The following is an 11044-nucleotide window of genomic DNA, read 5'->3' as shown; positions in this document are numbered from 1 at the left end:
CTGGGTGAAGATCATGCAGCGCTCGCTCGCTGACGGCGGATGCCCCCACTGCGAGCTGTTGCCATGGTGACTCTGAGGACTCGCCTGGCCTTTTTCTCTGAGCCTGCATTCTCCGCTGCGCTGAGGCGCCGTAAAAGCATCGCTTCCAGCGGATTCCGGAACCGTCTGCAGCTCAACCGAGCTCGCCGGTTCGCCCTGCTTCACCGGCCCCCCCTGCATCGCTTCCCGGTGGGCAGCGCCCGCTGTTTGCCGGCGCGTCGTCCGAGGAAGTCGATCTCAGGGCCGCGTCGGGGGAAGAGGACACGCGCTCTCTGCTAGCTTCGGGCAGTGAGGGCTGGGCGAGCTCCGAGGATCTCGCGCCTTCTGCTCAGAAGCCCAGCAGACGAGCTGACATCGAGAAGGAGCCGGGGCGAATGATCGTGTTGGCCGCGATGAGTCTCGGCCGCGAGTGGTTTGCACCAGCGCCCCCCCCTCTCGTTCCCGGCTGGATGGTATTTCCCTTTTCGGATGAGCGTACTTCTCAAAGCCCGCCTCATTTCTTCCTGAGCTTCACGAAGAGGTGGCGAAGGCTTGGAACGCTCCATATTCAGCACGAACTCGTTCGTCTGTCTCACTAGCATTCTCCACACTGATGATGCTAAAAACAGGAACTACCACTCACTTCCGCCGGTGGAACAGGCGATAGCGACGCACCTTTGTCCGCCCTCTGCTGGACGGCGGCAAAAGCGGTGTTGCCATCTAAAGCCTCCTGTGTGACGCTGCGTCGGCGCTACTAACGATGGGTGCTTCATCGAAGCGCAGGTGTACGAGTTCCGCTGTGGCCGAGCTCTCACCCAAGCGCGCCGCTGTTTCAGTTCCAGGAATTGTGACTGTCTCAGCGTTTTCTGCAATGCGCAAGCCTGCACAGTTGCCCGCTTGCCTGCACACAAAAGCCGTTATCACAACAGCTTCAGCAACGCAGCTCGAAACCCCCGTTCTCGCTCTACTGGCCGTCGCCCCGCGCCGCGGGGACCGCGGCAGAGGATTACGGTGAGGCCGGGAGCCCCGAAGCCATCCTGGGAAAGCCATCTACGCATGCTGCATGACGCTGCGTCGGCACTACACACGATGGCTGCTTCATCGAAGCGCCGGTGTACGAGTTCCGCTGCGGCCGGGCTCTCACCTAAGCGCGCCGCTGTTTCAGTTTCCAGAGATTGTGATTATTTCAGTGTTGTTTGCAATGCGCAAGCCTGTACGGTTGCCCGCTTGCCTGCACACGAAAACCGTTATCACGGCTACCCAGATATTTCCCGAAAAAGGTGTAATTTCTGGTGTCCCGGCCACGGCCGATGGTGCTATAAATGTAGTGACGATGCCCACTGCTCAGTGCCCATCTCCGCATATAAGCACAGCCCTTCACACAGGGCTCGCGCCTATAAAAGCGACTCAAGTCGATCACGCGCACTACATAGTAGACGTGCCCACTCCTCAGTGCCCACAATCACTATGTCACACGCGTCATGTGGTTTCTGTAAAAACGAAACCCGTGCACGTTCGTCCGGCCACGGCCGATGGTGCTATAAATGTAGTGACGATGCCCACTCCTCAGTGCCCATCTCCACATGTAAGCACAGCCCTGCACACAGGGCCTGCGCCCATAATGTCGACTCAAGTCGGTCGCGCACACTGCATAGTAAACGTGCCCACCCCTCAGTGCCCACAATTACTATGTCACACGCGTCATGTGGTTTCTGTAAAAACGGAACCCGTGCATGCTCGTCCGGCCACGGCCGATGGTGCTATAAATGCAGTGACGATGCCCACTACCCAGTGCCCATCTCCACATATAAGCACAGCCCTGCACACAGGGCTAGCGCACATAAGATCGACACAGATCGGTCGAGCGCGCCGCATAGTAAACGTGCCCACTTCCCAGTGCCCACATACACTATGTCACATACGGCTCGGGGCTTCTGTAAAAACGAGGCCCGTGCACGTACATTCTGCACAGGCAGACAGCGAGTTTAAAGTGGTAAAAGTGCACACATGCAGCCCACGGTTACTCGCAGATATATCGAGTCCCACGGGACCCGCTCAGCCTCCCTCCAGTCGGTTAAGCGCCGGAACGGGGTCGAGGAAGAGCGATCTGCCCGCTGTGATCAGCGCGCTCCCCGCCTCAGATGCGCAGCACACTCGAGCGCCGCCGTTGCCCAGTCAACAGAGCGCGTTTCGCATCCAGCCCTTAGCCATTCATGCAAATGCATGGTCAGTGCTTCCAGGGGTTTCGGATTGGGTGCTAGGCATTATAAAGAGAGGCTACATGCTACAGTTTTCTCGACGCCCACCGTGCTTTTCAGCGCGCGTCGAAACTACGGTCAAAACAGAAGTAGCACACATACTTCGGGCCGAAATATCAAAACTGTTGAGCAAAGGGGCTGTAGAGCCTGTGTCTCAAAGCGAGGGGGGGCTGTACAGCAGATACTTTCTGGTGCCCAAGAGAGACGGGGGTCTCCGGCCCATACTGGATCTAAGACAGCTGAACAGGCATTGATGAAACGCAGTTTCAAAATGCTCACGACCAGGAAGCTCCTCGCGCAGATTCGCAGAGGGGACTGGTTCATGTCAATAGATCTGAAGGACGCGTATTTTCAAATACAGATAGCGTCAAACCACAGGCGATATTTGAGATTCGCCTTCGAGGGCCAGGCATACCAGTTTGCAGTCCTGCCATTCGGCTTGTCCGTAGCTCCTCGTACGTTTACGAGGTGCATGGATGCAGCGCTCGCTCCTCTTAGACTCAGAGGCACACGAGTGCTGAATTATTTGGACGACTGGCTGGTTCTGGCCCGATCATGAGCGGAGCTCATGGACCACAGAGCCGTTTTACTCGATCACCTCGAGAAGCTCGGCCTCAGTGTCAATTGGGTGAAGAGTTCGCTGAACCCCAGTCAGACGATCCTGTTTCTGGGTATAGTTCTGAACTCGTGTTCCATGACGGCGCGGCTGTCACCACAGCGCGCGATGGGCATTCAGCGTGCAGCGAGTTCTTTCCGCTGTGGCGCGACTGTGTCGCTCAAACACTGTCAAAAGATGCTGGGTTTCATGGCCTCAGCATCTCCGGTTCTGCGGCTGGGCCTGCTCCGCATGCGCCCCCTGCAGTTCTGGCTGAAGGCTCGGGTGCCGCGCAGAGCGTGGGCGTCTGACCGGCTGCATTTCAAGGTTGATCAGAGCTGTGTTGCGGCTCTAGCATCTTGGACAGCGAACGGCTGGTACCGATCAGGTGTAAGCCTGGGGACTTCCCCGAGTGTGAAAATGGTGTCGACGGACGCCTCCACTTCGGGATGGGGAGCGCTGCTCGAAGGCAGACCGTCCTTTGGCCTATGGTCAGAATGGGAAAAGCTCCATCATATCAACTGCCTGGAAATGCTGGCAGTGGAGAAAGCGCTGACGCGCTTTTGTCCCCATATCAAGGATCACCACGTCATAGTCCGTTCGGACAACATGTCCGTGGTGTCCTACATAAATCGCCAGGTCGGTCTCGGGTCCCGAAACCTGTGCAGGCTGACGGAACGCCTCCTGATTTGGGCTCAGCGCAACGTGTGCTCGCTGAGAGCAGTGCATGTGCCTGGACTGCAGAATCTGGGTCCAGACAGGCTGTCCAGAGGCAATGTTCCTACGGGCGAATGGTCTCTACACCCGCAAACAGTCCGGCTGTTGTGGCAGAGATTTGGCATGGCGGAGGTGGACCTCTTTGCGTCCCACGAAGACGCTCACTGCCCCGCGTTCTTTTCCAAGAACGAAAGCGCGCTGTCACGGAAATGGCCGTGCTGCCCGCTTTATGAGTTCCCTCCCGTCTCCCTCCTTCCAGAGGTGATAGAACGGGTGAGAGAAACGAGATGTTCAATACTGCTTGTAGCACCTCTTTGGAAGAACCAACCATGGTTCCCAGATTTGATGCAGTTAGCAGATGTCGCCCCGTGGCCGGTACCATTGAGGAGAGACCTCCTCTCGCAGGCCAGGGGCTCGATTTGGCACCCTCAACCGGAGTTGTGGTCCCTCTATGTATGAGCACTCAATGGTTACCCGCTGATCTCGCAGTGAGAGTGCTAAATACCATCACTCAGGCTAGAGCTCCGTCGACACGACGTCTGTATGCCTCGAAGTGGTCGGTGTTCTCCAGCTGGTGCACAGCTCGAGGTTATTCACCCCTTAGTTGTGAGGTGACGGAGGTCCTCTCCTTCCTTCAGGAGCTGTTGGATAAGGGCAGAGCCCCATCCACGCTCAAAGTTTATGTGGCTGCCATCGCGGCGTTTTCTGAAACGGCGTCTGGTCAGTCAATAGGAAGGAATGATTTAGTCATCCGGTTCCTCAGAGGAGCTAGGAGGCTGAATCCTCCCAGACCTCCGTCAGTCCCTATGTGGGACCTCGCGGCGGTTTTGGAGGCCTTGAAAGGTCCCCCTTTCAAGCCTATCCAATCGATTAGCCTTCAGCATCTGTCGTTCAAGACAGTATTCTTGTTGGCTCTCGCTTCTGTGAAGTGTGTGGGTGATTTGCACGCGCTCTCGGTGAGCCAGTCGTGCTTGGAGTTTGGGCCCAATGACTCAAGAGTCATACTCAAACCTAGGCACGGTTATGTGCCGAAATCCCTCAACACACCGTTTCGGGCTCAGGTTATTGCCCTGTCTGCCCTGCCGGTGTCAGGGGAGGATGGAGACTCGAGTCTTCTTTGCCCTGTCAGGGTTTTAAGAGCTTATGTGTCTCGCTCTGCTGCCTTTCGGCAGACGGAGCAGCTATTTGTCTCGTTCGGTGGGCGTTCCAAGGGAATGGCTGTTTCGAGACAGACTCTATCCAGATGGATAGTTGACGCCATAGCGTTAGCTTACGCTTCCAGGGGCCTTCAGTGCCCGTTGGGCGTCAGAGCACACTCCACAAGAGGCATCGCCTCGTCGTGGGCGTGGTCTACTGGGATCTCCTTGCAGGATATATGTATGGCGGCAGGTTGGGCCTCGCCGTCTACATTTATCAGGTTCTATAACCTGGAGGTTCCCGCCTTGCAAGCAAGGCTGCTGTCGGTATAGGCGAATCAGGGCCCTGAGGGGAATTCTGAGTTCACGAGCGCTATGCGCTGCCGACTGTTATATGGGCAGTATTGCGTAAGACCCGCATTGCCACATTGGTCAGGCCTTGCCTCGGCTGTGTGACGTCATATTGCCGCATCTACGGATGCTGCTAGATATGGGACGGAGGGCTTTTTCCCTTTTCTGTCCTGGACTCTCTGTGAGTCCCTCAGGTGACTGTGCACTGTAAATCCTGGGCGTTGCTTCAGGTTTATTGGTGTGTGATCCCTGCGCGCACGGCGTTTTATATTGGGTTCCCGTAGCGTCTTAGCTAAGACGCAGTACGAGAGAGCTCTCGTAAGAGAACGTACTCGGTTACTAAACGTAACCTCGGTTCTCTCTAGAAGAGCGAACGAGTACTGCGTTCTCTGCCGTGCGCACGATTCACTCTGGTTCGCTTCGGCGATGAAATAAATCAGGTGAGTCAGCCTTTTCGAGCTCCTTTTATAGGTTGGGCCACACCCGTTTCGGCGGGAAGTGGCAAGAAGGGCGCGAAGCGCCCTTATTGGTCTGATGTTGCATCAGCCCGCGCTCGATAGGCTGTGCAGTTGCCGCAGAACAAGCCAATGAGCGAACGAGCCGTCTCGCCTATGGCTGTGTACTGCTGCAAATGCGCTTTACAAAAATACAAAATTAAGGATAATTTTTTGCTTCAGTATTTCGTGAAAAGAGACTTTTCCCGTAGCGTCTTAGCTAAGACGCAGTACTCGTTCGCTCTTCTAGAGAGAACCGAGGTTACGTTTAGTAACCGAGTACGTTTTCTTGTATAATTTTGCTGCTTTTGAAGTGTTGCTGTGGATTTATTTATTTATTAATTTTTTACCTATGGGTTTAAGGTTTGAAATGCTGCATGAATTATATTTGGCTGAAATGCCTGTATTGAACCAATGACAATACCGTTTAATATTATGTTAATAATTTATTTATTTATTTTTGGAAGAAGAGTTTCTGGTAGGGAGCCTTTAAGTTGTGTTTATGATCATAAGTGTTTTCAGCTTGCGCAATAGTGACTATTTAAATATGCACTTTAGGGATGGGAATTGCATTATTTTAAAATTTTGAATGGCCATCTTAGGGCTAGTTTTGCAGACCTGGCAACCCTGCGCATCTCCACCGCTTTGATCTAAGCACTGTCATTCATCTTACTAAGGCTCCTCTGTTAGAGCTCACTGTGAGGGGGTGTTTGAGTGTGTGGGTTGATTTGTTACCTGTTGATGTCCAACAGCCTGTCATGTCTTTCTGTTCTTTCATACCACAATTATTTTATTTCAGGGCGACCCGACCCAGAGCAGTCTGCCGCGGCAGCTAAATTTGGGCTCTCAGTCGCACATTCTTGATCTGTGAAGCCACTGTGTGGAAGATCCTGAGCTTTTAGGAAAATTAGTGCCATTCCTCATTAGCAAGCCTAGGCAGAGTCTGCTTATGTATGTCACTTTTGTTTCACAATTTTTTTTTTTTTTTTGTCTATACAATATACAAGTCAACTGGGTCAGCCAACAACTCTAGCACTCACTGACTTTCATTGTACATGGGGAAAAATAACCTTTAAAGCATTTTTAATTTAAAAAATTCTTTAAGCATTCTTAAGCAGATAAAAAAAAACAAGTCTCTTTAAGCAGTTTATGGTTAAGTTTAGTTCATTCTCCAGAAATTGGTTACTGGCAAAACATCTGCTTTATTACAGAGTGCAGCAGTCGGCTTCCTGAAGTGAAGTCTCATTTTCTCCATATAGAAATAGATTTTTAACGGAAACTTATAAAGCTTTAAAGACAGACCCCAGTACTGTGACTTCCAAGGTTCTTAATCAATGGTATATGCTTTTTATTTAAGCCACATTATTAATATTTTATTATTATTAAGATTGACTTAATATATTGTTTCTATAGACATAATCAACAACTTTGAATAGTTTTATATTTCTCAGTGGTTTTTAATTTGATTGTTATTTGTAATGCTTCATGGGATTGTAGTTTTTCCCTCACTGGGTGTTAAATACAATGTAAGGTGTAAAAGTGTGTAGTGTTGTGATTCACCTTTTAACTGGTTGCTTGGTTCATTGCTTTTAATGCTTTAACAAAGACAATTGAAAAAAAAAAAATGAGTGGAAACCAATGTCACTGCAAGTACAGGCGGGCACTAATGCATTCTTTAATAGAATAAATGTTCTTTAGATGTTATATTAATTTTTATTTTCTCTGAATATGTGGCTACTTTTGAATGGCTGTCAATGGAGAAAGAAGCTGTTGCCCTATATGCTGTAGCTGTGTAGTTACAACATCTACCAACAGGGACTAACTGGACCAAGCCAGCCGTCCAAACCTTGACCCTTTGGCTCATACAGCTATTACAGATTTGGACCAGTGAGTGCTTAGTCACTTTTAAAAGTGAATGAATGGCAAGAAATGTTCACCAGATGTGTCATTAAAGCTTCTTCGTCTTGCATTTGATTTCTGTCTTAATGCTTTTTAAATCTGGTCTGCCAAATACATCGAAATGTCAGTCTGTTCTCTTCTTTTAGAAGAAAACAGACATAAATAATTAAAACTGTTTATGTTAATAGAAAAGGAAATTTGAAAACTCTGAAAGACGTGGTTAGTCCCCTTCTCTAATTTAAAAGGATATGCCTCATACAGAATTTTCAAGAACTTCTTTGTGTTGTATGAAATTTGCATTTAGTTGTGGTTGAATAGAGTGATTTAACTGAATTCGCATTAGTCACATCATCTAATGCTGCTTTCAAGTCATGTTAGAATGATCATATTTACAAGTTGAGCGCATGAGCAATAATTACCAGTGGGAAACCGGGCTTGTCAATTATTTTGTCAGAAATTATGGCAGAAGCTGATTATTATTGATCATAATACGTTGTACTTCTGAATGCTGATGATACATTTTAGTTTGTAAAAAGCTTGTCAGAAAACAGTCAATTAGCCTAGGTTTACGGAGAAACCAAATTATTTCCACTTTAAAAAAAAAAAAAATATTTTTCTCTGGCAACACGAGAATGAGAAAGCATAATTTGTTCATCTAATGTGATTCTTTTGGTTTCCAATATATAACATTAGTGCAAAAAGCTCCCTGCTGCTGACGAGAAAAATAAAAAAGAGAGCAAAATATAAAATTGTACCATGACTCCATTTAATTTCAACCAAAATCACTTGATCACAACTGATGTTGTAATATAATTTGTAATGAGTATGAACTTAACAGGAGGACTTTATCTACACACAAGAGACAAACCAGATAATTTGTTAAAACTACTGTAATACGCTTTACTGCAAGTTTACATTCTTACTCATCAAGGGCCAGATTCACACTGTGGCAGAATATAGTCGTTTTGGTTATTTACAGAAGAGACAAACACACTTTAGGCTATAACTGAGCTCACACCGGCAAAGCCCTGATGTGCGGATGGAAGCGTACAGGACAACTATCTGTCACATTATGTAGTGCGAGAGAGCTCTGCACTGAACGTATGCATTTAGTGTGTGGTTTGGGTAACTTGCAGGACATTTAAAGATTCACACCTGTAAGTAAATGTGGTTGTCAATCCCAAACACTGACAGTGTGAACGCAGCCAAGGTCTTCAAAGATGTCCCTGCAGAGTTATTCTAGTTAACCAAACATGTTGAGTGCTGCATTCCATTTAACTCATCCATCAAGCTTCCTTTTTGGAAGATCACAATAAATTGACTTTTTAAATTGCAAAAGAATGGTTTATGATCAGGGGAGATAGATATTGAAGTTTAAAAATCCCACACCTGACTTTGTATGGAATGGAGAATACTATTCCCAGACAGCGACCAGTTTCAAATTGGGTGGTTCTCAGGGTGGTTTTCACGTGAGCCAGATATGGACCGCATCAGGGCCAACACTATGTTGCTCTCTGGGTTATAACTGGTAGTAGATCCTAATTGGCTAAACAGTATGGACCAGTCAAACACAGATCAACCACAGCAGCTAAAATGACAAAAGGACACTACAGGAAGTTCATATGGATCGTTTAATGACAGATAATAGTGCTACACTCTGGGGTTACTGAACAGGCTTATGGAATAATCACATTTCTCTTCTGCATGTACGTATACACACATTTACATGCTCTGAAACATCAGGATCTGAAAAAAACAAGCACGAGATCATGGTAGCTGTGACACCGAGTCATTACAAAGGCAAAAGACAGAAGACCAAAACCCCAAAGTTTATTTACAATCTTTCTGCTGCACTTCAGTTATGCTATTTTTGGCGTATGCTCTGTTCAACAAAGGTTTGTGCCAATTTTCTCTCAAGCTCTCAACGCTTTAGGGATAGTTCATCCAAAAATATGTCGTTTTCATAATCATTTACTTGGCTTTATCTCATTTAAAACCTGTATGACTTGATTTCTACTGAAGAATCAAATAGGTTATACAAAGAAAGTGAATGGGGTCACTCTGTCAAGCTTGAAACAAGACTCGAAGCTGTTGCATTCACATTGATTCACATTAAAAAATTTATTTTTTTTGAAGCCATACAGGTTTGGAACATCATGAAGCTGACTATAGAATGTTCATTTTGGGATGAACTATATCCCTTAAGAGTAGATTAACTGGACATCTTAACTGGTTCTTATGGACGCATAGAATAAAGCTAGGGTTGCATTCCTAAAGCATAAGTAGGTCAGATTTCATACAGTGCATATAAAGGAGCTCGTAATTTAAAATGTTCCTGCAATTGCACACAAAGGACAGGTTTTCGGGACACTGATTCATTCAGGCTCTCCACTTAAATGGATTTTCCCCAAACAATCATCTGGTACGTTGACAATACAGACCAGGATTTGACTTTAATCTGCATTTGGTCGACCATCCCTACAGGTTGGGTTACAGTGACATCATCAAGTTATCATGACAGCCTAAATTTAAAACAAAAACCAAAGAACACAAATTGCGTAAAATCCCTCCATTCAAATCCCAGTAGCCTGATGAAGTTTCATCCGACGAACCGTGAAATGGAGGTTAAAGTGTGCCCTCATCTAGGAGTTTGTTTACCCCATCGCAGATCTTCCTCAGGTTAAGTCTGTACTCTTCAGTTGGGCCGTACAGCTCGGTCAGGAAATCCACATCTGCGAAATGGTTGAAAACATGGTCGATCCGCGCATGAGAGCGTGCGGTCAAGTGGTGCTCTACCAGCTCATGGAGAAGGTCCCTACATTCCATCAGCAGCTCGGAGAGAATGCCACGGTCGAATGTGTACTCCACCTCGTAAAAGCTCACCACCGTCATGGCCGCCTGGTTCATCTTCTTTTTGAAGCGTTCGACGGTCTCCATCTCGTCAGGACTGAATTGGTGGTTTCGATAGAGAATGCCAATCTTCAGGGCAATCTTGATGACATCTTTGATGATCTTGTGAGCTTCCTTCTTGCTTTTGATGTATTCGCGACTGGCCTTGTAGAGTTCGTCCAGAATCTCGCTGCTGGTATCGTCTGTGAGGAGATTTGCCACGGCCATGGTGGCCATTTTACTCAAGATCTTCTTTTGGGCCTGAAGGGCCAAACTCTTGGAATTGAAGCTCTCCTGGCCTATACAAACAAAGAATAAAGTAAAATTAGCCACTCCAAGAATTATTTTTTTCTCTCTCTCTCAGAAACAGTACAGACCAAAAGTTTGGAAACATTACTATTTTTAATGTTTTTGAAAGAAGTTTCTTCTGCTCATCAAGCCTGCATTTATTTGATCAAAAATACAGAAATAAAATTTAATATTTTGATATATTATTACAATTTAAAATAATTGTTTTAAAATGTATTATACTTTAAATTATCATTTATTTCTGTGATGCAAAGCTGAATTTTTAGGATCATTATCACATGATCCTTTAGAAATCATTCTAATATGATGATTCATTATCAAAGTTGGAAACAGTTCTGCTGCTATGTTTTTAAAATATAAATATTTAGTTATAACAAT

General features: G+C 47.0%; 1 protein-coding gene across 1 annotated transcript in view; it reads right to left on the bottom strand.

The window, feature by feature from the left end:
* Positions 1-9085: 9085 nt before the first annotated feature.
* LOC132101305 (tumor necrosis factor alpha-induced protein 8-like protein 3) overlaps positions 9086-11044 on the bottom strand; it is a 38235-nt gene continuing 36276 nt past the window's right edge. Inside the window, exon 2 of the mRNA XM_059506164.1 lies at positions 9086-10656. Coding sequence (XP_059362147.1) covers positions 10094-10656 — 563 coding nt within the window. The 3' untranslated portion in view covers positions 9086-10093. The remainder of the gene's footprint in view (positions 10657-11044) is intronic.

The sequence above is a fragment of the Carassius carassius genome, chromosome 23 (assembly GCF_963082965.1).
Source record: "Carassius carassius chromosome 23, fCarCar2.1, whole genome shotgun sequence".
Lineage (NCBI taxonomy): Eukaryota > Metazoa > Chordata > Actinopteri > Cypriniformes > Cyprinidae > Carassius > Carassius carassius.
Note: the sequence above shows the minus strand (reverse complement) of the source record. Positions and strands in the feature narration are given on the sequence as shown.